This window comes from Choristoneura fumiferana, chromosome 14, assembly GCF_025370935.1.
Source record: "Choristoneura fumiferana chromosome 14, NRCan_CFum_1, whole genome shotgun sequence".
Lineage (NCBI taxonomy): Eukaryota > Metazoa > Arthropoda > Insecta > Lepidoptera > Tortricidae > Choristoneura > Choristoneura fumiferana.
Window position 1 is genome coordinate 10592663 of NC_133485.1, and position 26750 is coordinate 10619412.

At 37.6% G+C, this 26750-nt stretch overlaps 2 protein-coding genes across 2 annotated transcripts in view; one reads left to right on the top strand and one right to left on the bottom strand.

Moving 5' to 3' along the window:
* The first annotated feature begins 1313 nt into the window (after positions 1 to 1313).
* Positions 1314 to 6542, top strand: LOC141435116 (uncharacterized). The gene is made up of 5 exons (XM_074097688.1): positions 1314 to 2135; positions 2461 to 2558; positions 4286 to 4605; positions 5052 to 5310; positions 5999 to 6542. Exons 1-5 carry the CDS (start codon positions 1473 to 1475, stop codon positions 6420 to 6422), a joined length of 1764 nt encoding a protein of 587 aa, XP_073953789.1. The 5' UTR covers positions 1314 to 1472; the 3' UTR covers positions 6423 to 6542.
* A 589-nt stretch (positions 6543 to 7131) lies between these two features.
* The window catches only part of LOC141435115 (uncharacterized), a 38914-nt gene continuing 19295 nt past the window's right edge, over positions 7132 to 26750 (bottom strand). The window contains 9 exon segments of the mRNA XM_074097687.1: positions 7132 to 11203; positions 11206 to 12931; positions 13030 to 13254; positions 13342 to 13790; positions 13867 to 14035; positions 14121 to 14254; positions 14331 to 14441; positions 18116 to 18250; positions 19148 to 19301. Coding sequence (XP_073953788.1) covers positions 10383 to 11203; positions 11206 to 12931; positions 13030 to 13254; positions 13342 to 13790; positions 13867 to 14035; positions 14121 to 14254; positions 14331 to 14441; positions 18116 to 18250; positions 19148 to 19301 — 3924 coding nt within the window. The 3' untranslated portion in view covers positions 7132 to 10382.

Genomic DNA, 26750 nt, shown 5'->3' on the forward strand with positions numbered 1-26750 from the left:
TTATTTATCAAATGATCATTTGAGATATGAGCAGTTTGTGATATGAAGTGGTGGTGAAATGAATAGTTTGCGAAACGTTGTTTGTGAAAAGATCATTAGGTACATAAGTAACGTTGTTTGCCAAATAAATGATAGTACATAAACCCATATTACATCGATAGGTACCCTAGTTCACAATCGTACTATAATAATTACAAAAACATTTCTTTTTCTTTTTATTGCCATCTAAATAACATTCAATTACATCGTTCGCTCTGGCCAATAATCTATAAAGCCTTCTCCTTCTATTAAAGCTAGCTGTTGCCCCGCGGCTTCGCCCCGTTTCTTTTTTAACCGACTTCAAAAAAGGAGGAGGTTCTTTTATTTTGTTTCACCCAAACCTTTTCGTGACAATAACGAACACAATAAAAGAATTATCCAAATTGGCGCCGTTGTTCGGAAGTTATGCGCTTACATAGGTACATTTCGGTGATTCATTTTTATTTATATATCTAGATAATATGACACAATAATACTAAGTTCCTACCTAGGCACTTCTTCTTCAAGTGCCGCTCCATTACTGTAGGTTGGCAGTCAGCTCTTTGTGTATGTGTTTCTTATCATTCATTATCAAGCGTCAATCTGAACAGTTGCTCGACGGCCTAGTTCAGCTATTCGTCCGCAGATGGCGCTACATACATGTAAATTACAAACAGATTTCCGAACCCAAAATAAGTACTCCCTTCGTCAAAATCATTAGATGTTGGCAAGATCATGGTGATATGCATGGTATATCGTCACTACTTTTAAAAAAGCTCGTAACTTCAAATTTATAATTTTTCTAAGTGAACTTTATGCGTCTTATTTGAAGGGTCGATTTTGTTGACGTATTGATTTGAGACGTACGTAAAAATTTGGATTATTCGTTTAATAATACGGTTTTATCTCTTTTTAAGTTTTTATTTTATAATTTTTTACCAACCTTCGGGTACTTAAGCTTTTTTTTAAGTTCGATTTAAGTGCAAAACTCGAACTTCGTATGTTGCCGTCCCGCTGGCACTTACGTCATTTAATATGCGAGTGAAAGGGACGGTGCGATGTAGCCTAATTTCATTATTTGACACTTGACACTTACAGAAACAAAAGATCTCCCACCTTATTAAGTAAATGGCTGTGTGGTAATGTTTTTCAGTCTTTTCTTGATAATGTGAAATTAAAACGACATTGACATTTGTCTGACAGATAGTCACAGACACACACACACACACACACACACACACACACGTGACAGTCGGACATTGACAGTGACATTGACATATGACATGACATTCGAATCGAATCGAACTAAAAACACAAACACAGTTCGCGGGTATTTTCTTTTTAGCTTTTTATACTTTTTATATTTATTTAAAGCAAAAAAATCCAGTTGTTCTCTTTTCTGTTCAGAAATTTAAACTATCAACTAGTGTAAAATACTAATAAACCAACTGAAAATGCAGAATCTGCCTGATAATGTACGTGAAGTGGTAGCAAAATTAGTCCCTTCCTCAATCCTGGAAGACATCGCTTGCTTCGTGTTGTACGACGACCACCCGGCACAAAGAAAAAATTGTGATATTACGATATGTACAAAGCATGGCGAAGTCAAAGAATATTTCAGGCGGGAAGAAGTATCGTCCCTATTACTTCGTAGCAATTTTAAGGCGGCCCAAATACGGATTATAAGAAATAATAATTGCCAGCTTTATTACCTAGTTGCTTCAGACCATGAAGTAGTAATTTTGTCTAAAATAAATCAGTTGAAAGTTCATCAAAGAGTATCTAACATGGAGTCTTACGATGTGGATGACTATGGTTACAATGGCCTAGCTTCCCTAAAGGTTGTTCAAAAAGACGATGCTGTGCCATTGATTTTTGATGATAAATTTCAACGTTTATCAGAACAGGCTATCATCATGGATGGTGTTCATGTTGATGATTCAATTCCGGTGCTTCTAGACCTGAAAAGAAAGCTGGTACAAACTCGATACAGTATCGGTTGCAATGTGAAAAGTCAAAATAAACTGCAGGACTTAAGAAAGTTAGCCACTTTTGCTTCTTATCAAAAAATGCACCCTAGCTTGGAAGATTCCATGTTTCATCAAAATTACAAACAGGTATATTTACTGCATTAAATCATTTAGAACTAACTGAAATGGTACTGATTAACTAATACCTATTTCTCAAAATTTTAAAGAAAAACCTTAGAGCATGGTTGCCAGCAGGATTATTGTCAGAAGCTAGATGCATATATATGGTGCAATGCACCATAAATATGCATCTAGGGAGGTACTAGTGCACCCAACTGCACCCCCTCCAAGCTTATATGAAATTTACAAAACTAAATAGGATTTTTTCAAAACTTTCAAATAAATAAAAAAAACAAGTGTTAAAAATTATTTGAAGTGCATGGCAATGCTTTTAATCCCTTAACTGTTTCAGAAATGTGAAGCGGTCAAACTGCAGTCTAAGGCTCCTTGCGTTAAAATTTGCAACCAGAAGTTTGTGATTGTGTTGCATGCTATCAATAAACATAAACAGTAAGTATTTGTTTCCTTCTAGAAATATTCCGTGTTCCCAAACTGTGCATCAGAGCCTCGTCCATACACATACAGGGTGTCCCAGAAACTGATGATATACCGTCAACAGCTGATAGGTCAGCTAATTACCTCTCAGAATATGAGGTCTTAGGTTTGATAAAAATGGCTTAGTTTTTGAGATATCGACATTATTGTGAAAATCAAAAAAATCTCCCTCAGCTTCATTTTTTTAGTTCCACAGCTACAAATGTAAGGATTAATGAAATCTTATAACTGTTATACATTTCTAAAAAGTAAAGCTTTAACATGGTACAATTATTTTTTTTATGCTTAATCCTGTTTATTTGAAAAAGGACTTAAACGCCAATTGTTAATTTTTTTTCAGCCTCATCATTTAAGTTTGGCCCTTTGTGATGAAAAAAAAATTTACTTCACTAAAGTGGCATTATGCAATAAAAATATGCTCATCTAATGTACACCAGGTCCCGGTTTACATATCTAGAGCTATATATGTCTATTTACTTTTAGAAGGGTGTTGCAAAACAATTTTAACCTGTAAAGGGAGTAGTATTCTTGTATTGAAAAGATTGAGAACCCCTGATCTGATGATTCATGATCATTATATAATGCAGTTAGGGCTTAAACCATTATCATATCATTTCCAGCTGATTAGTCTCAGAAATCGGTACATACCATTGAATCCCCCTTCTAATAAGATAATTATTTTTTTAAACCTTAGGAATGCTAAGTGATTTATAATTATTATAAACTAGCTGTTACTCGCGGCTTGGCCCCCGTTGTTTTTTTTCTGTATTATCTTCCATAAAACCCTTCTCCTAATAGTAATGAACACAACAAAAAAAGAATTAGTAAAATGGGACCAGTCGTTCCCGAGTTTTGCGCTTAGCAACACATTTTACGATTCATTTTTATTTAGATAGATAGAAGATATAAGTACCTAACATTAGTTTATCTGGATCTCAATCTTAGTTTTATCAATTATTTTGAAACCCTATCATTACAACAAAAAAAACCGGCCAAGAGCGTGTCGGACATGCCCAAAATAGGGTTCCGTAGCCATTACGAAAAAATTAAGTAACATATTTCTAAGGATTTCGTATTTTATACGGAATCTTCCAAATTTAGGTATATTTAATACCTTAGGCTGCTATTTACTCATAAACTACTAATAAATTCTCAAGCAAACTTAGCCGTTATAGTTTTCCTTGAAAGTTTGATATATTTACTACCATCCTGATTTTTTTTTAATTTTTTCACGCACTAGTTTAGATTTTAGAGGGGGGGACGCTCGATTTAAATGAAAATTTGCACTTTAAAGTTGAATATTTCGCAAACAGACCACTGAATCGAAAGTTTTAAAAGACCTATCCAACGATACCCCACACTATAGGGTTGGATGAGAAAAAAAAAATCACTCCCACTTTACGTCTATGGCAGGTACCCTAAAAAAATTTTTTTTAAGTTTTTATTGTACCGTTTGGTCGGCATAGTTTACTTTTATATCTGTGCAAAATTACAGCTTTCTAGCATTGACAGTCCCTGAGCAAAGCCGCGGACGGACAGACAGACATGGCGAAACTATAAGGGTTCCGTTTTTGCCATTTTGGCTCCGGAACCCTAAAAAGGGCCTACCTTCCTGTTCTTTGGTTTCATAGCATTGCATAATTTAATTATAGCTGTTGATATTTTTTCATCTTACATTTCAGGGTACTAAGAGATGTCACGGTGCTTCTTCATGCCAAAAATAAACCAGCAATGATGTACACAACCAGACTGTTTACACATAAAACCATCACTCCGTTTTGGGAGGAAACCAAACAGACATTAGAGAACAATGTTAAAACTGCTATAGTAGTTGTTGTCGATTCAAGTGAACTCCAGTTCACTGTGCCAAGCAAAATAGAATTTAACGGAGTTATTTCGTATAGAAAATTAAATAAAGAATGCCTTTTGCCTTTTGATTATGTTACGATTCCTTATGCAGAAACTATGGAAAGTCAAATGGATATTCTGGCTAATGAATTGGGTATGTATGTTACTTTACTATTTTACAAATCTTTACTTAGCAGTTACATGCATGGTAGGGTCTGAAAGATTCAGGTTGTCAATTTCATCTTTAATTTTATTAAAGTTTAAATTTGCCGCGTCGCATCATTAAGTAACTATCAAATCATTTGATTCCTGAGTCACTGTAGAAAGTTTTTGCAGTAAGTTTCATAGTGAACTTCCTTGTCAAACAATGCAATCCCATTATGAAATTGATTTTCTGTGAAAAGGTTCCACTGTGGATCAGGAAACATTTGTTTCAATAGTAGTCTACAATTTGTATGCCTTGCGGCGCACACAACAACAACTTTTTTTTGAACACCCCATGTACTCTGTACTGTAATTACCTGTATTGAACAAATAAATGATTTTGTATTTGTATTTGTACACTTTAGTCACTAGAAAATGTACCTATTCAAATTCCAGACGAAAACAGCATCTTAGCTATAATGGCCAGCACAGAAAGGGTGGACTTAACGCTAAGATTGCTCGGCGATATAATTGATGACACAACACTACCATTGCCAGAATTATTCCACATATATCTAGGCATGGAGATACTGGAAAAAGCTAGAAATGTAGTCGTACATAAGAGAGCGGCACACCATGTTTTAAATGGTGTGATGGTTGTCTTGGAGAGGGATGCACGAGTTATACATTTGTATCATTTGGCTGTGTATGCCAGGTAATTGAATACAATCTTACTTTTTCTTCTTTCTTTTTTCTTTTATTTTTCTGCTTACTTTTGTTTACTCAATGTGTCTGATTGTACGGGTGTTGCGGGTGTTAATGTTTGGCAGTAACGTGACGCCTTACCGTAATGCTTTTTTTGTTCACCACGGTCACCTGATGGGAAGATATCGCCGATTCGCCGCTGCCCATAAACACCTACTAAACGAGGGGTAAAGTTAGTAAAGTTAAAGTTGAACTAATGTGCAATCAAAAGCGCGTTTTTTTTCCGTAACTCTTGGTAGTTGCAGAAATTTGCTTATCTGGTAGCACATGTATTGTCGATCAATAATAAGAAAAACACAACTAAGTACGAAAATAATCACAGCCAAAAACATGCACAAAGATGTAATTTTTTAAGAAAAAAAATAATCCGGAAAATGGTGGCATTTCTTCTAAACCTAAATTAACTTTTTTGAGAACATCCTTCCTGTCCTCTATCCCCAGTTCACGGATTATCCACTAATTAATTAATAATTACCTACACTTAAATAGTTTGCTAATGTCGTTCGTAACTCGAAACATAAGATCGGTTTTCTTTGTCTTTCCCATTTTAATGTCCAGGAAAACGAAGAAAACCGACGAGTCCTGAGCGACATTAATATTCTAGTGGTGTGATAACATTAATTAAAACTCCTTTTCAGATCTCCTGGACAGATTGTATCTCTCATCAATTACATCTACGACGCCATCCCCATAAGAACCGTTGTTACCTCTAAACTACACATAATAACTTCTACTGCAGAGGCACTTAGCAGATACATGGAGGTAGTACCCTTTACCGTACAGTTCAACACAAGCTATGCGATTTACGGCGTGTCCATTTTGAACCAAATTAAAATGATTTTGCAATATCTGGATTCTTGCATGGTGAAAATGAATTTTACCAAAAAAAATGCGATGCAAAATAAGAATGGGAATCAAATTGACTTATTTGCGAACGGTGTAGTGGATTACATGGAATTTAGAACGCTGTTGTTACAAGAAGCAATGAATGGCATCAGGGCTTTGAAACGAGGTCAATTCAGTACAAGGGAAGTTGAAATATTATTTGAGATTAAGGAGTAACTGGAGTAAGTACTTTGATCTCAATATACAGGTCGATTCAGAAAAGCTGGTACGAGTAGATTGAATGAGTGAATGAAAGTATCTGTGTGTTACCTATACAATTAAAGGGAGCAAAGAAAGCCACCCTTGCAATTTTTACGTAAATTTTTATGTTTTTTAGGTCGTAGTGTTATCATGGAAACGTAAAAATTTGCAACAGTGGCTCGATTTCTTTGCTCCCAAGTGTAGTTTAATACACTTCACACAAATATGAAAATGTCATGTATTTGTCATTTTCCTACAAAAATATCTAAGTGGCATTACTTTCGTTAAATCCATTCGTGCCAGCTCTTGTGAATCGAACTGTAATAATAAGGCCTGGAATAGGAACAGTTATGGCAATTGTTAGTTGGAATTTTGCATGCAGCCTGTGATATTGTTTAAAATAGATATTTTATAAGTAAAGCGAAGAATGTATGTGTACAGTGAAGCTCCAAAGTAGCTATGACGATTTCGTGTCTTATCATTTTCATTAATTTAAAATATGCCAAAGTTTTCTAGCATTGTTGTACTGAGACGAATTATTAAAGCGTTGAGCTGCTTTTTAGCATGACTGTCTCTATAATTATCTGTAGTTTTATTAAGAGTTTACAGTTAAAAATAATGCACAGATGTAAATAACATAGGAAAATGAATTTCACACAATATTTATTGATCGTTTAATGTTTAATTTCATGTCATACGCAACAATAAAATTGTTTATAACAAATCATTAAAAATACAATACTTAATAAGTACAAAATGCGTTGTTAAATTCTATAGGATTCTTTTACGTGTAACTAATTTAAAACAATTAAAAGAGAGCATGAAACTTATTTTAATTTTTACTTACATTAAACACAATTGTATAAGTTAAAAAATATCTTAATAAATTTCTACTTACATTACTTATGAACTTATAATTAAATCTCCTATTATTGAGCATTTACTAATAAGCTATTAATTTACAAACTTTTTATTTTGTTCTGTAAAAATCAAACCTACTAAGAACCCGATTTCCCTTTGTTTCGATTTTTAGCACCATAAAGTCAGCTTTATACACAATTAAAATAAAACACTGTACAAAACTACAAAACAATATTAAAACAACCCACAACCCAAAAGAGACTTGATGACTGTTGGAAATAAGTAATGCGTACTTACATATTTTTTTCTTTACAAAAAATATTGACATAGGATTGGCAAATGATTATAAATAACTTCATTTAACAGGATTTAAATAATGTAGGAATAAAATATTTCTGATACCAGCTTTAAAAATAAATTTTATATCTTGATCAGCGAATGCAGCGAAAAAAAACTGGTTTACTACGTTTCACAGTTTCATATAGGTATTTTGACATTTAAATCGATTTAGTACTAAACTGAGATTAAAGCTGTAAATACCTAGTTTTTTGCTGCAGCCGGTCTAAGCCTTTTGTAGTCTACTCTCTACTGCCGCACTCGAAAACATCGTTTGACTGAAAAAAACTGTTTCCATTAAAAAATTGTTTGTTAAATCCAAAGACTTGGATTGGGGTGAGAGTCGGATAACATCCTCGTGTGCTCGAGCGATACGATATACTTCTAAAAGAAGGATAGTAACGGTTCACCAATTTATTATATTTATATATTTTATATAGTCATCTTTAAACAAAATACGTTTTGCAATGTCTCTGAGTGAGGCAGTTAAAAGTTCAAAAAGGGTACGTGATTAGTTATTCCCAACGTCGAATGCCTCAACCCATTGTGCTCTATTATCCATACAGAGGGGATATGCAACTAATATCTTCTACTGGCTCTTCATTTATACGCGAAGTTTCTAATCTTGTTTAATTTATTGCGTTATTCATAAATATTTGTCAAGTTCATAAGCTTACGTAAGCTTAGTTTTTATTTGCGTGTCACTTTGAAATGTGGTTTAGCAGCGACAACCCAATTTAATTATATCCATTATTATTATTATTTTATTTAGAGGCCATTTTGTATAACTTACTTAGAATCACAGTCATTCATTAATTTTTTGACAAACTGTCAGAATGAGAGTAGACAGAGATAGTGAATGTGATGGCGAGCGCCGCCACAAAATAAAAGAGCACACAATTGTCAAACTTCTTCGCTCAATGGATAACAGGAGCGTTTAGTTAGGAAACGACAAAAATATGTTTAAATTATAGGTACCTAAGTTTTGAAAGCTACCAATACAATACATAACTTCATAGATAGAAAAACCTGTTCGCTGTAAAGTGTACTACTAAAATACAATATGTGTGAATAACAAGGTCTATAGTATAAAAAGTAAAAGTACAATGTATAAATATAACAATAAATAAATGCAAATTTTATGGCCGTGGTAAGTACCTTTATGGATAAGAAGATCAGGAACGCCATTTTCGCTTTGACTTCTATAAGTGAAGAGCCTAATATTACAATATAGATCCCTCTCCGGAGCACCGTATTCGTCAGGTACTAGGAAGCCATATTATGCCGCCTGACTCTATCATTTACTTAAATATCTACGTGATAAAAATATATTACCTACATATCTAGTCGGCAAAAGGTTAGAAATCATGAAAGATTTAAACGAGTTCGTGAAACATGTCTTTCTAGACCCTAAAAGAGCCTTCACTTAATAAAGAGTCCATCCCAGCCTATATACGTCCCACTGCTGGGCACAGGCCTCCTCTCGGAACAAGAGGGCTTGGGCCATAGTTCCCACGCGGGCCCAGTGCGGACTGGGAACTTCACACGCACCATTGAATTGCTTCGCAGGTTTGTGCAGGTTTCCTCACGATGTTTTCCTTCACCGCAAAGCTCGTGGTAAATTTCACATGTAATTCCGCACATGAATTTCGAAAAACTCAGAGGTGCGAGCCGGGGTTTGAACCCACGACCATCTGCTTGAGAGGCGATAGGTCAAACCACTAGGCCACCACGGCTTCATCAATAAAGAGTAGTCATAGAAAAATAATACTAAAGAATAAAGACCATGTTGTGCTGTCTTTGCCAAATCTTCCCGCAATTTTTACTTTTTGGAGATTTCATACATTTTGCCACCTAGGTATTATAGGTAAACCTAACCAACATAGAAAAGTTGAAGTACCCCTGACATTATCATTTTAAAGTTCAATATCTCAAAAACAGTTGGTAACGATTTCAGTGAAACTTACTTAAGAAAGAACCATCTCGATTAAAGTAGCTTTTGATTAAAAAATCTGCAACTAAATCGGTCCATCCGTTTGAGAGCTATGATGCCACAGACAGGCACACACGTAGCGTGTGCTTTTTAGCCCCCGACGCAAAAGAGGGGTGTCACCGTATCTGTGGCACCGTAGCTCTTAAACGGGTGAACCGACTTGAATGCGGCTATTTTTATTTGAAAGCAGGTTTTCTGGCAATGGTTCTTAGACATGTTTTATCACAGTCGGTTCAGCCGTTTTTGAGATATTGAATTTCGAAGTGCCAATGTCGGGGGTTTTCCAACTTATTGTTGGTTAGGTTCTTGCATTGGGTGTTTAAAACACTCCTACCTAGACATAGACATAAAAATATAACTATGTATAACATAATTTAATACTAAGTTCTATGAACTTGAAACTTGAAATTGTATCTTGAGTAATTCGGACTGTGAGTCATAACATAACAATATGAAAACTCTGTATGTTCAAAACACTAAAATACTAAGCTTATTCTATTATTGCATTGCACAACCGGCCATTTACGTATCTATTTATTTAATTTATCTTAACACGAAACAAAAATAAGTTACTAAACAACTCTTAGCAGAGGTATTGTGTATCAGTACTTGAATATTTTACAGCCTTATTATTATCATACTTCGAAGTAAATGCAATTATTTCTTAACTTAACCTAACACATTATTATTGCACCTCGTATTGCACAAATACGTATTATTGCACTTTTTTCATAACATCATCAGTCTCAAGAATTCGATCGATTACCACAATCCCTTGCACTTTTATTGTACGTGAACATTTTACTGTCGTCTTCAACGTTTATTTGTGGTTTCCTGTAACTATCAAAATACACTGAGTGTGTCTCTATACTCTCCGCGCCTGATTCACTTCTAGCTTCGTTTTCTGTGTCATCACTTTCACTACAACTCACTATTTTTGCGATCACTAATTTCCGCTGAATCCGCCTCGAACCAGCTGAGTCACTGCTGAGGTATCCCGAGTCTTCAACGTGAGAACCTTTCTTACGCTTCATCCTAAATGACTTACAGGGAATCTCTTTCGATTCTTTAACAAAAGTGTTCGTATTAATTGCACTGCTACTGTGTCTTCTGTCTATGCGTCTCCTATTAGAAATTCTGCAATAGTCATCCGCCCTTGTATCCTTATTTGTTTCCACGGGATGAATATTTTCGTAGTCCGAGAATTGTAATTGGACAGAAGCTCTCGTTGGACTGCAGGTATGTCCAATATCTGATTTACGAACGTTGAAATTTTTATTGGATTTATGATCAGCTGTCGTATTCTTCGTAAATGTTCTCGGACTGAGGCTTCTGCCATTCAAGTTTTTTGGATGACTTTCTAGTGGTAACATTGCGCTCTCTACGCGCCTTGGTGGGAAGCTTGGCTGTTCGTATATCGGATGGTCATTTGTTGGTGGGAGAGGCGGTAAAATATCAGGTCTGGCTAAGTTCTTCATTTGTTTTATCGTAGGTGGTGTACACTGACGTTGTCGCTTTGAGTGTCTGAGCTCCAGAGTCAGTATGCGCCCTTCTTCTGTATTCCAGTCCGGAGCCGCATCTCCCAAGGTTCTGTTGTATCTTCTAGACTTTTGGAGTAATTGAATGTAGTTGATAACAATTTTGGGCGCTCGTAAATATTCTTGCGTGTTTCGTAATCGTACCGCAAACTGCTAAACTTTGATGCGCTGTGATCAGCCTCAGCTTTTTTGAACGTACCACTGCTTCTTAGTTGTATGCGGTGATTGATTGGGCTTCCATTGCTGTCTAAATTTTTAATGAGATCTGTTCTACTAAATTGTATATTTTCAACTATTTCTTTATGCTTAGAGTTTTTGCGGTCGAGTGTGTCAGGTTCAAAACCATCTGATTCGTGAATTTTGATATAGTTTTCTGGTGGGTCTTTAACTTCTATTGTTAGGCAACCTGGTTTTTTTTGAGAATTTTTCAAAGTGCCGTGTAATTTTCTACTTCCCATGGAACATTCTGACCCACTTGGAGATGTTGGTGTGCTACCGAAATTGTAATTGTTATTCACGTAAACTTCACTAACTAAACTATAGCTATTGTCTGAACTATTTTTAGTCGTCATTGTTTTATCGGCATTATTTAGGCTTTTTTTCTTATCAATGGTCTCATAGTGATTTTGTTCCATGCATATATCTCTTTGGGGTGAAGGAGTATTGCTGTTACTGCTAGATTGAGTTTTATAGACTGCATTCGTCATAGTTAGTTCTTCTTCTAACGGTAAAGCATTGCTCAAACTAGGACTTGCTTGAGAAGACGAAATTTCCGGATATTCTGGTGGAGTGGATAGACTCTTTTTGGTAGACGTTCTTTCTAAGCTGTCAGTTTCATAATCATTTACTGGTGGACTTTCGGAAGTCTTTCTCGCAGTAGTATTATTCATCTTTGCATTAAATTTCTCTTCATCTGAGCTGTTTTGGTTGTAAGATTGAGTACAATGATCAATTGCTATAGCTTCATTTACCATATCCGGCAAAGAATTTTTATTAGTAATGAATTTATTTCTATGTTGATTGGCAATAACATTATTTCTAAGACTACCTGTACGATGATCATACAATCCAATAGGTCTGATATCATCAGTACGTGAAATAGTCTGTCCATAGTAATTTCTGTTATTATTGTGAGTTATTTTATCGAATTCCGGTAATGGTAGATTGTAACTTCTCAACGGAGGTTCCGATCTAACAGATAAAGTAGAAGTCTTTCTTTTCTTTGTAAAGTTTTCCGTTAAATTCATTGAGTTTGATGCAGAAAAACTGTTTTGTTTCTTCAATTTGCATTGATTTTGTGCACTAGGTAGAGATAAGAGAGAGTTCACTAAACCATTTTGATTCGTTGGTTGGAATTCATTATAAAACGATTGTTTCCCCGTAGGGATATCCTCTAACCATTTACGAATGCTGTTCTGTTTTTCTCCTTTGGTGCTTTGGCAATTTGAACAGGCAGGAACATCGTATTTAATGAAATTATGAATTTCGCTACTAGTTTCAGTCTTACAGCCAGGGCATCCAACACAATTTAGTGATCTTTTTCTACTGTTTTCTCTTTTGAGACTAACAACACTTCCGCTTCTTTGACTACCCATAGCTTGATAAATATCTAAACTGTTCCCACGAGACGGATAAGTCTCTTCTTCTGGTATTTCATTTAGGACAGGTTGAAATCGTTTCGCTGCCATCTTGTGTTTGGCGACAGCTATGACTTCTCTGATTTTGGTAAGAAACTCTAACGCTGCTGGAGGTGGTTCCTGTAAACAAAAGAACACTTGTTATTTAAAGAGTACCATCAGACCATCACATGAACAAATTTATTATCATAGGATTTTTGATGCAAAATTTTACGTACCGCCATTAAATGTGGTTCAAAATAGGCAGGATTGAAGTAAAGCTTTCTTCTTGTAGTACCGACTGGCCGTGCAATTTCCCGATCATCAGTAGTCTCAACAATCGACACATGCTCATCAGGCAGCCGCTCTATTCCCGACTCGTCCCGGTGACTTAAGTCTGGGCAGGTATTCCGAAGCTTTAGTTTCGAATGATGAGAATGTATTAGAGCTGAGGTTGTTTGATCCTGAAATATTATCGATATTTATTTTAGGGGACATTCAATTGCAATAGAATTCCAAACAAGCCCAATTTGTGTTTATTGCTTACTCACTTTAAACATATGATCGTCGCTACGAACACTGCCATCGGCGAAGTCTTCTGAATCTGACAAAGTGCTGCCAGAATCACTCGGAAAACTATGTTTAATTTGATGGAACTGTCTACTCAATCCCATCAAAGGATTATTCTTAATGAGACCATCATCTAAATCTAACGAACTGGGCAATGACGGGACCCTCTCATTATTAATACGAACAATATCTCTCTCCGTGATGATAGAGCCATCTTTATTCTTCAAGCTTTTTAATCTTCTGGAACTGTCCTCCGATCCAACTTTCTTTCTTTTTCGGATATGTAAGTAAAGGAACACCGAGGCAACGTAGATGAGACCCAGGAGGAGAGAGCTGATGCCAATAGCGACGTATTCTGTTACTGATAAGCCCGATGTGGTTGTTGCCTGCGATGTCTGTGCATTTGGTGCAAATTGTACTTCTGTAACATCTGAAAGAGACAATTATCATTACATTTTGATACCATTTCTTAGTCAGTTTTATGATTTATCAGTAAGTATACTTACTGGACATAGGTTTCGGAGGAGTCCCTTGAACTCGAAAAGCGACGCACGGTGTGAAGACTCCTCGAAGGTCAAGTGGAGAAGCAGGAGCAGCAGCTACGTCACGACAAAGAAGTCGGACAACCATCATCCGTCCTGACATTCGCGCTCGCACGTCGTCCTCGCCACTCCACTGGGAATTATTAAACTAATGCTAAATTCTGGGTCCTGAAGTGAAAATTTCATTTTAAACATTGGTGTTTTCTGGTAAGATGTACCTGTAGGAAAGTCCTCCCCTCGTCTCGAAATAGACTGAACGGCACATCTGCGTCGAGGGTGTTTCGAAGATCGACGAAACCCTTCGGCGTTAGAAACTGTGCTCCTGACACTGCGCATATTGGAGTCTTTACACCTGAAAACGAAAAAAATATTTTTTACTAATTGTTAAGTCGTTTTGACTTATTTGTCAATTATTTTTTATGATTTACCTTGAAAGGTTATATCCTTTGAGGGATGGATGATTTGACCTTTTAATGGCAGATAAACGAACGGTATCCGCTGCACTCCCGCGCCAGTCCCGAAACTCGCCAATGAACATTCTGCAAACACGAGATAAAAACGTTCATAATAAATACTTATGAAGCTACACAAGACATGTAATTGTCTAATCCGATTAACCGAGCGATTTTTCGAGCTTTTGCTGAATTTTATTAAGCTTCTCATTTGTAACGGAATTAAGACTAATACCTGACCGTACGGCAGGCTTATTTAGCAAAATCAGTATATTATTAACGGTATAAATTTAACCATATATTTTACGGGACCCGACTTTAAGGTAGTTGATGCGATTACGACGCTAATTTATGGAGATTAAAAATATTTTTTATTACCCTTTCTGTAATTATCCTCTCAAAAACACTGGGCAAATACTTCGAAAATTGGTTTATTAAAATGTTGTGTAGAAGCGATACTCTCATTACGATAAAATTTATCGGAATTCGGCGAAGCAGCTGTGCTATTTAAATATTTCTGATTATTTGAGTGGATCAGTCTGTTGCTGAGGCTGTTAGATTGGATGGTTTCACTCCGACAATTCAAATATCAAATCCTTGGTGGTTTGACTGGTAAGAATTGACAGGACATAAGTGGGATTTTCGTATCCTCGTGTACGAGTAGGTACCTAGATTCGATTTGTAGCGTTCGAAGATGGCGGATGTAGACAATATCTAATTTTGCTAGTTCTGTTTCTTTGGCTAGTTGAAGTATAATTTTGATAGTGTTTTATGCGGCGATTAACCTTGAGAACAATGATTCCAAAATCTAGATTGCTCTCGTGTCTAACACTTTTTGATGCGCAAGTGGTCTCCACGTGGTTTCTGGAATTTTACTATCAAGTTGCAAAAACTACAATCACCGTACAACGTGCCTCTCAAAGAGAGTTTACCTCGACACTGGCGAAATTGTCCTATTAATTAGGACAGAAAAGCCATATTTTAAAAGAGAAGAAGAAGAAGAAGAAGAGTAGGTACCTAAAACAACTCTGCAGTTTACCACCGCTCTAGAGCGGGAGCACATTTTTGAGGGACAAGAACACACGTTAGCACAGCGTGAGTATTTTTTTTTAGATAGGTACGCAACGCTTATCTTAGTACAGCGAAGGTATTTATTTACTGTGGATTAATCTAGTTAATAGAAGCCGTGGTGGCGGAGTGGTTTGACCTATGGCTTCTCAAGCAGAGGATCGTGGGTTCAAACCCCGGCTCGCACATCTGAGTTTCTCGAAATTCATGTGCGGATTTACATTTGAAATTTACCACGACCTTTACGGTGAAGGAAAACATCGTGGGGAAACCTGCACATACCTGCGAAGCAATTAAATGGTGTGTGTGAAGTTCCCTATCCGCACTGGGCCCGCGTGGGATCTACGGCCCAAGCTCTCTCTTTCTGAGAGGAGGCCTGTGCCCAGTAGTGGGACGTATATAGCCTGGAATGATGACGATGAATCTAGTTAATTGGGATTTCAAACTAATTCGCTTAAGAAAGACAGACATTTTATCTATTTCGTGCATGCTACTGCTTAGTATAAATATATCTAGAATAATAGAGAATTATAGAATGATAAAGAACTGGGTTTGATTCCCAGCTATACTTTACTGATTTATCTGTGTTCTTCTTTTGATATAGTATAGTACAAAAATATAACGGGAAATCCGTAAAAATAAAAACAAACAAGGAAAACAAACTTTTCAACATAGATAGTCATTAAAAGGTCTATTAAAGTTTATAGTAACAAGATGTTACTTATGTACATATTTTTGGGTGTTATTGCAATCAAAATAAAAATAATAGGTACGCAAAGAAACTAAGCGACCCAGTCGCTCATAAATAATTAAAATCCCGGTTCATAAATATCTTTATCAATTTCCGTGTGCTAATTTAGGTGTCGATATTCAGATGAGAACGTCATAAGATGTTCGGTTAAAAATATGTTTCGCCCACCCCGGCTTGAGAACTGTACTTGGATATTTTTATTTGATTTTTATTAAGCAATTAATACGGAACCATATCAATTCTTTTTTTTTATATGATAAGGGGAAACGAGCAGTCGGGTCACCTAATGAAAAGCAGTCACCGCCGCCCATGGATATCCACAACATAAATTGAGTTACGAATGCGTTGCCGTGCCTTTGAGAAAAGAGTATGCTTGTTTTTTTGAAAATTCCTAAGTTGTACCAGTCTTGATTCCAAATTATCACTGTGCGTGAATACAAAAATAAAAAAAATACTACTAATCTTAGAAAAACCTCATGTAAAGAAAAACATTATGTAAGTTTACTAACTAACCTAACCAACAAAAAGTTGGAAACCCCCGACTTGTCACTTCAAAATTCAATGTCTCAAAAACGGCTAAACCGATTTTTATGAGACATGTCTAAGAACTATCGCTAGAAAACCTGAATTCAAATAAAAAAACCGCATTCAAAATGGTCCAACCGTTTAAGAGCCACGTTGCCACAGACAGACAGACACACATAGCGGTCGCAATATAATCGCGGGCGGTAATGTCGCAAGATAGTAAACAAAAATTCAAGCAAACATTGCAATAATTGATTTTAGTGTTAGAAAATATAATTTGAGTGCGTAATAAGAAAATTGTACAAATAGCAGGATAAGAAACCTTTTGTCTCATTACCATCTAATGACACTTGATGTAACTACTTATTCTATGCAAATAAATCTTCTATTCTATTCTACCTAAAAGCTTGTAATTTAAAATTAAACTGCTCAACTGATAATAAAATTGGGAACAACTAAGTAGACTATTTTAATGTTTTCTAAAAAAAAAGTTTTTCAAAAATCATGTCTTACGAAATTTTTAATAATACAAGTTAGTTAAGTATGCACTCAAGTAATTCCGTGGTTTCCGAGTATTTCAACGTTTGCTCAACACCTAGATGATTAGAGTATTTCCAAAACTGTAAATAAATGTCTTACCTACCACAAAGCAAACACGTGAAGCACTTTCAAATGTGTCTACTTAACAAAAAGCACGCATCACGGAAACGTGCGAGAACTAGCGTAGCTCTCGTGAGATAAGCATTTCGATGACGACACTAACGCGATTTCGATTCGACTTTCATATTTTTTCTACTTCTAGACTACTACGCTAACGAACATTAGGATTCGATTTGCGAATTTTACTAGTTGCCAGTGTCAAGTTTCTAAATTTTTGTAAGTTTCGCCCTTTTGTAAGAGTTCCATCTCTCTATCTAAAGAATCGTAACAGGTATATGGTTTTATTTAGCTGAAATTGATACACAATATCTATTTATGTTGCAGCTACAACAGCAAACAAATAAAAATGTAATTATTAACCAATATAAAATGAGCTCACACTGTGTTATATTTTACTTAGAAGAGGGACTCTGCAAAAACTGGATTTTATTTTGAGTGCGGGTATCATAATATCTAAATACGGCCATTTACAGCGTTTATTTTGACATACCTACTTGCTTTGTACGGAATTCTCAGTGGTACAAACAGGAAGTTTGTAGGTATGTTATAAAACAATAATAGATAGAGTCATGAAAACTTGAAAGTTCGACTTTAGCGATATATTCATTTGATATGAAGTTGTGCAAAAAATTATAGACTATACTTATTTGGCTCACTGCCAATACAAAATCAAGTCATCCATGAAGGAGTTCAGAGCTTACAAATAAAAAAAAAGTACAATCGAAAGTAAAACTCGGTTGAAAATGTGTGTACCTACCTGGTAGGTCATCGACGCATAGTTCCCTGTCTTCCCTGAAGAGCGGCGCGCGGTGCGGACAGGCGCACGCGCACGCGTCGGCCGCGTCGGCGCCCGCGCCGTGCTCCGCGCACTGCGCCGCGCCGCACGGTACATCTTTAACAGACCAGATGGCGTTGGCTCACTAATTGGCAATTACTTTAGGATAAGATAGTTCCAACGAGAGAAATTCGGTGACGATTTGGTGTTTTATTTTTTCAATAAGTAAGCCGTGGTGGCCTAGTGGTTTGACCTATCGCCTCTCAAACAGAGGGTCGTGGGTTCAAACCCCGGTCGCACCTCTGAGTTTTACGAAATTCATGTGCGGAATTACATTTGAAATTTACCACGAGCTTTGCGGTGAAGGAAAACATCGTGAGGAAACCTGCACAAACCTGCGAAGCAATTCAATGGTGCGTGTGAAGTTCCCAATCCGCACTGGGCCCGCGTGGGAACTATGGCCCAAGCCCTCTTGTTCTGAGAGGAGGCCTGTGCCCAGCAGTGGGACGTATATAGGCTGGGATGATGATGATGATGACTTTTTTTCCTTCTATTTGACATAGTTCGTCTCCAATGTTCGGAGCCAAACTACTACCTACTACGCTGCTGCGGTACTGCTTACTGTGCGGCCAGAGGACAGAAGATATCTAAAAGCCGAATGCTTTTTTAAAAGTATCTACCTATTGCGTTAATGCGTATGCTTTACAGAATGATAATGATATCCGGCTACCTCGCCAGCGACGATTGTGTTATTTTAGGGCTGCGGTAAGGCCTGGTGCTTTGCCTGTGAGCGTAAACACGTCGCCGGGGTCGCACCCCGCATGCTAGCCCCCGCAGCTGGGGCTGGTCATAGCCTGGTGCTTGCCTGTCAGCGTGAACACGTCGCCGGGGTCGCACCCCGCCAGCTGGGGCTGGTCATAGCCTGGTGCTTGCCTGTCAGCGTGAACACGTCGCCGGGGTCGCCCCCCGCCTGCTAGCTCCCGCAGCTGGGGCTGGTCATAGCTTGGTGCTTGCCTGTCAGCGTGAACACGTCGCCGGAGTCGCGGCGCGCGAGCTCGCTGACGCCGGCGGCCGCCGCGCCCGCTAGAGCCAGCAGCACCAGCGCGCCCCGCATGCTAGCCCCCGCCCGCGTCCGGCCATTCGAATAATCGCATTGCTTGCACGGCCTCTGTGAACAATAATTAAATAATTGATTGATTTAGGCGTTACTTTGCGGAGGCTAACTTATATCAATAAACTGCAATCTTTAACACGTTCGGCCCCGGCAACGATCCACTAAGCTCTTACGCTATGCCTACGCATATATCCCATATGTATACGCATCACAACGTCGTTATACATTCCGTGACGTGACACGACGTCGCGTAAGGGCTTAGCAGACCGTTGACGGAGCCGAATGTGACGCTCCACTAAACTCTTACGCTAGGCACAGCGCATATCCCACAGCAGTCACAAATACGTGTCACTGGCATAGGAGTAAGAACTAAAAAGTCACAGACGTTGTGTCACTGGGGCCGAACGTGTTAACTTGCCACTCAGCAGGCAAGGAAAAGTACATAAAAGGTTTTTGATCGGATCGCATCGAAGGGAAGGAAGCGCCGGAAGCACTCTTTTCAAAATAGGTAATAGTTGATTTACAAAAGCGCATCTTATATTCGAATTCAATTGTTTCTAATTAGGTACAATATACACCTAACTAACGATCACATTCACCAAGAATCATAGTAAAATATTTTGCATGACATTTGAATAGACGAGTAAAGTGAAAATATGCGCTGAAGCGATGTAAATATTGGAGTTAAAAAGAAGTGAGTGAAAGCTTGCACAGTGTTGCAAAAATTCAAGCGCATTGTGTTTGATGGGCGATTTCACTCGGTTCACATGGTTTCCTCGCTGACTTGGTGACTGCCAGAGACGGGCAATTATATGTTACTTTATCGCTAGGTTTAGCCTGATTTCATAGCTGAGCTAGATTGATGCAGGTCTTAATATTTCTTTGGGGTCGCAGGGGACCGGAGAGCTGGCAGCTTCCTTGGACAAAGAATTATCTTAGCTATTTAAAGAGGGAACACTGCCAGCATCACCGGTACCTTGTCTAAAGGGGACTGCTTTAAATAATTTGTTTTAGTTTAAGTGGATAGCCCAGTGGTTAGAGAACCTGACTACGAAGCTTGAGGTCCCGGGTTCGATTCCCGGTCGGGGCAGATATTTGTCTGAAAAATACGAATGTTTGTTCTCGAGTCGTGGGTGTTTAATATACTTATATATTTAATTATGTATTTATCTATTTAAGTATGTTTATCCGTTGCCTAGTATCCATAGTACAAGTTTTGCTTACTTTGGAACTAGGTCAATTGGTGTCAAATGTCCCGTGATATTTATTTCTTATTATTATTTATTTATTGAATTTATTTTAATTTTATGAACCTATTTTAACTTTAGGGTCGTTGTGTGTAGTTATAGCTACCTACATAAAAAATGTTGGTCTTGGCGTATTTAGATGATTTAGATAAAACTCACGTCTGTAAAAGAAGTGTAAGTTTTTAACGCTTAAAGATCATAAATAGGAGCTACTCGTGCGTGGTCGACATAATGTACGTCGAGCGATTTTAAGACTTCGAGACTCCGGTATAAAGGTGAGCGAGACAAATGGGAAGAGAATTGAAATCGCGCCGACCCATTTCCACCAAAAATCATCACCAAAGTTACCGCGGGTCGGGAGTTACCTAATAAACACTATTTATGCAGCAATACAGTTAATTATTGCAATAAAGAAAAATCTTGTATCGCACATCATCCCCAATTCATACTGTTACCTACCACCAAAGATACGCTAGGAGAGAATTGATACATACCTACCTTACAAATTTTAATTATCGTCACGTCCAGCCGGTGGAAAAGTACCTTAAGTGCTGATGACACCGCATAATGAACATGTTACGTATCGAGTGTTCTTACCACACGACAAAAATGTTGACTTTTTGTAAATCCGTGTTTGCCGAGCGACAGATTGGTAGGTATTTACTTAACTGTTTCAACCAAGAACGGTTTTAAATATTATTGAAGTGTCAATTTTCTGTGGCGTACCTACTCGTAAACTAATGAGATCGGCTAACTCGGTCGACGCACGCGCCGGTGGGCCGGACCCCCGGCTCGTCTCTCGCGTCGCAGTGTTAACTTGATATGAAGGTACACAATCTCACAGGAAAACGTACACTAACAGTCACGGAGGTTGTTTAATACAGATCAGGTAACTAGACACTAGTTTAATTTTCGAAAACAATATGAACGCAAATAACATTTGGTAACGTACAATTTTAGTTTAGAATTTCCATTTTTTATGCTACTCTACATCCTTTAATTTCACCCCTCTCATCATCACCATGTCAGCCTATACGTCACACTAACTTTTAACAGGCCTCCTCTCAGAGGTCCAAACCCCTTTTATTCTGAGAGGAGGCCTGAGCCCTCTAGTGGGACGTATACAGCGTGATGATTATAATACTCCAACGTCGGTGAACGTATGCCGTGGACGCAATACCGTCTTCACCATTAAGGGCACACGGGGGCCCGTACCCAGGGTATAACAAGGGGCCCCCGAATTACAAAACGTTATAAAGGAAGATTTTGTTCAAAAGATATCTTAACCATACTTGCCTATATACGATACGTGTCTAAGTAATTAACCCCCGAAACAAAATGCAGGGTGTTATAAGTTTGACCGCTATGTGTGTCTGTCTGTGGCACGGTGGCTCTTAAACGGATGAACCGATTTGAATTCGGTTTTTTTTATTTGAAAGCAGGTTTTCTAGCGATAGTTTTTAGACATGTTTTATCAAAATCTGTTCAGCCGTTTTTGAGATATTGAACTTTGAAGTGACAATGTCGGGGATTTTCTGACTTTTTCTTGGTTAGCACACAAATATCACGCCTGTATTCCCAAATGGGGTAGGCACAGGCGAGCACACGAAACGTTACACCCCTTCGGAGCCACTTTTAGCAATTTTAGGTTTAAAGTTTGTCAAAAACGGTACAATAGTGACGCGTTGCTAGCCTGTCGCCTTTGACCCTTTGACCTATAACTACTACTATGACCTTTGTCGCCTCTTACGACATCCACGGAGGAAATGGAGAGGTGTAATTCTAAACCGACACAACAAAGGGAAGTTAGGTTATAAATAAAATAGGACATTCAATTGGAGCAAAAAATTTACTTTCCAAAACCCCAAGTTCTTGTGTGGCCAAGGCCCCCACGTGGCCTAAGACGGCCCTGTGGACATTGAGATGAGAAACAAACTATTTTGGTCACAGACAAAGGCCACGTTCGTTCAAGTTTTACGGCTTGTCATTGCCGTTCCACGCTGCAAGTCAGTAAGGAAGACTATTTGTGGTAAAAGTGCGAAGTTTAGACTCTTTGAGGGCGTAGTAAGGCACTTGCAGAACCAACAAATACTCGCTGGAGGTAAGGAATTATAACTAGAAAACTGGTTATTATAATAGAAAACCACAGTTTGACTACAGCAGCGACTGTACGAACCACGTTAGCATTTTAAAATTTATTTATTTTATTACATGGCAAGGTTAGGTACAAACAAATATATACTTCCACTAAAATACTAGCCTCTAGCAGCGACTTCGCTCACGTGAGCCATTGTTTCGCCAGTTGAATCGAAAGTCCAGAATCTTACTAAATTCCAATGAAAATCCACATAAAAAAATATTTAAGTACCTACCTACATTGTGAAGGAAATGATCGTGCAACATTTCATGTTTCTGGACTTGGCAGTTAAGATTTCGCGACATAGATGTGTAGGTACGAAATAGCAAAAAAAGTAGCCTATTAGATCTACAGTTGTATTCAACAATTTTGAAAAGTCTTTTTATAATAGAGAAAAAAACAATACAATACAATACAATAACTCTTTATTTCACACCAACACATGACAAGAAGTACAGAAAAACAGGTACTTATATACAATACACAGAGACTTTCTGAGGTAGGTCAATAGGCGTAAAACGTATGCATTTATGTATTTTCATTTCTGGACAGCATTTGTTCAAACCTTGTCCAATTGTTCCAATCTTCTTTCTTCCAATTTCATCCAGCCACTCACAAACTTTCATACTAGGTACAATATTTAGTAGGTAGAAATTTGTAATTTTCATCCTGCTTCTTTGGTATTTATAAAGGTAAACGTACGAGTGCTCGTCACTGTCCCAATAATTGGTATCTTTAATCTTTAAAACTTTCGTGATTTTCACTCATAATTAAAATACCTACCACAAACGGGACTTATCACGCTAAACACACGAGTAATATTTACCTCCATGTTTCAACAAAGTTTCGACCATATAACAGTGGCCGTGGTCACGAGTAGACTCCCACTCCACTCTCCACTCTGTAATGTGGTCGAAACGTCGTGTGTTTAGCGTGATAAATCCCGTTTGTGATATTTTAACAGCAGGGTATCGTCTACCTACTGGGCATTTAGCGTGTCTATCACTCGGACGTTTACCTTAAAACGTATTAGATAAGTCCATAAAGTTTTGTTAAGTGCTGTCTAAGTACATGACGAATACCTACAAGGTGTTCATCATATCGTATTTCCTATGATTAGATAAATAGAAAATATCGATCATAGAAAACATTATCGCGACGTGGCGATCTCATCTCGATATTCAATGTAGCAAATATGAGCCGTGTATGGCCACAGAACTATAAGAAGAATAGAAATGTCGAGAGCGCGAGTGCGCATATGGCTACAAAGCCATGAGTATTTTTATATTATACTCCCAGTTCAAAGAAGTTATATGTTCGGTTAATGTATGCCTTGTACTCATTTGGTACACGAAATATCAGATCGTGCATTATTGTCCAACATTCCGGGTCGAAAATTACTCTGGTGTTGGTTTACAGTCAAGGTCATAAATATCTGCTCTGGTTCAAGCTTTGCACCAGATAAACTCGCTTCTCGAATTGACCCCTAGCTGTGATTTGTTTGAAAGGTTAGAAATGTGTGATGAATGTTTGAGGTTCTGCGAGAAGATGGATGTACGATCTTCTTCTGTGAAATACTACCTAAGTAGGTAATCTACTTTTTTTTAAATGTATTCTTTGTATAAATTGTATCTGAATTTCACAGTGCATTGGTTACGCCATTTCAAAGTGCAATATCACAAAAACGGCTAAACCGATTTTAATAAAACATAGCAAGGAAACTAGCTTTTAATTAAAAAACACCGCAATGAAATCACTCCATCCGTTTGAGAGCTACGATGTTACAGACAGATAGACAGACATTACCGTCATACGTATAACATCCTCTTTTGGCATCGGGGATTAAGTTAAAAAGGATTAAAGGAATTTCATTGATAGTACCGTGAATTAATGAATACACGAAAAAACGTGTGGTCATTGACAGCTGGAGAGGCGAAAAATGGCGACATGAATTATGGAAGAAAACACACGATAACGTTTCTATTCGTTTTGTCATTATAGGTTCTGTGTAGGTATATGGCGCAGGCAGACCTGTCTTTTGCAATGTGCTATTACCCGAGGACCGCCCCGGAAACCGACGGGCCTTGTTCAGATCCATCTATTGATATCCAACGTAAAGGTAATAATTGATGCATAACAAGCATTGCAACGGGAACGAAACAATTGCATATTGCATGGACGTGTAGGTACGGACGAATTTGCAAAGATGATGGGGTTAAGCCACTTGTCATTGTTTGTAATTTGGCCGTGTAATGCTAATATTTATTTTATGATATTATTTTTTTAATGTCTGTAGGTAGTTACTATGATTTTGATCATGAAACTACCCCGAGACTCACTCATATTAAATATATTAACCCGGATAACTCACGTCAAGGCGAAGATGAAGACGACGAGGACACACGACGAAGACGAACGAAGACGACGAAGGGCTACGGATTAGCCCGAAACATGTCGAGCTAAACTCGATCTAAGACGTGAGTTATCCGGGTCAATATATTTAATATGATTATGTGTCTTAGCTAAATTATGAACAACCTGTATTTCGAATAAAGAACACTTTTGTAGATGACATTTCATTAATTTCATAGGTACCTAAATGTAATAGGTTGCCGTACGGGTCGACTTATTCGCAGTTAGGTAGGTCGTTGCGAAACTTTCGGCTTCAAATATTTTTTTATCATCTCTGGTATACCTACCTACTAAGGCCTGGACGAGTTCAGTGCAGATTGAGAATTTCGCACACGTACTTTTGAATTGCTTCTCAGCTATATAGGTACAGGTTTCATTACGATGTTTTAAGGTGTTTTTGTTGTTTATCTTGTTTTTTTTTTACTTGCAATGTTCGTGTGCAGCAAAGTTGTGTTTAAATTTTGTAAGTCGAATTTCAAATACCTACTTCTATAGACTTAAAATTTTGTAGGCATATAGAGATAGGTACGTTGAATGATAAGGCAGTACAGTCAACAAAAAGCAAAATCAGCAAAATAGCTTGTATGAAAGGTCAAATTTTCAACAAAAAATATTTTTTCATTGAATTGTAGCGATCCATAAGCATACCTTTTATGCATTTTATCTATAGGTAAACTTTATTGTAAATTGGCCGTTACCCGCGACTCCGTCCGAGAATTCGGTTATTGCTTATCTCTATCCCGCGGGAACTATGGAATTATCCGGGATAAAAACTATCCTATGTCCTTCCCCGGGACTCAAACTATCTGTATACCGTATTTCATGGTCATGGCTCATCAGGTCAGTGGTTTAGACGTGCTGAAGTAACAAACAAACAAACAGACTTCGGTACAAGCTTTCGTATTTATAATATTATTAGTGGGATAGTGGGATGAAAAATGTTTTAATAGAAATGTCAAGCTGTGCTCCTCATAGTGATATCATCTGATTGGTAATCGTCCGCGTAAAATTTATGTGTTGCAATCTAATTCCTTTGACAATGGAATAAGGTCCGTTTGCGTTGATACGTTAACCGTGTGTTAGACAAGTGTTTAAGGCAATGAATGAGTAGTTTGAAGGACAGCCTAGGGCGCCCTAGTGACACCGGTCAGACTGGTTAAATGTGTATTATTTGGTTGCGTTGCGGGTACCAGTTCGTCTTATGAAGATAAATGAATGGTTAGGGTTTGCTAGTTCAAGAGCAATTATATGAATTTCTAGGGAGATAATGTAGGTACGCTTTCCGGTTGAAAATGAGGCTGACGTTTGCTCCTCATATATTCTCAAGTATATATATATTCCACATATATTTTGTTTAATTGAATTGGATAAGTCTCTACATACATACCTAGGGTTGCCAGGTAAAGCCGGGCATGTTTGGCTTGTTACGGACGTGTCCGGTCAAATATTTTCTCGTCCTCGAAGTCCTCGAAACTCGATGATAATTGATTATTTTGTGTAAGATAAGCTTGTTAGTTATCAGATTAATGGGTGCATGATAAAGTTTAAATAAGTAATTGTTTTTTTTTAATATTGTCCGGCTTTTAGAACATACACGTCCGGCTTTAAAAAAGGTATGATAAGCTATTAAAAAAGGTATGTCCGGCCAAATTAAGCACCAAGTCCGGCTTTTGTGTTTTTGGACCTGGCAATTTCCAATTTCAATTT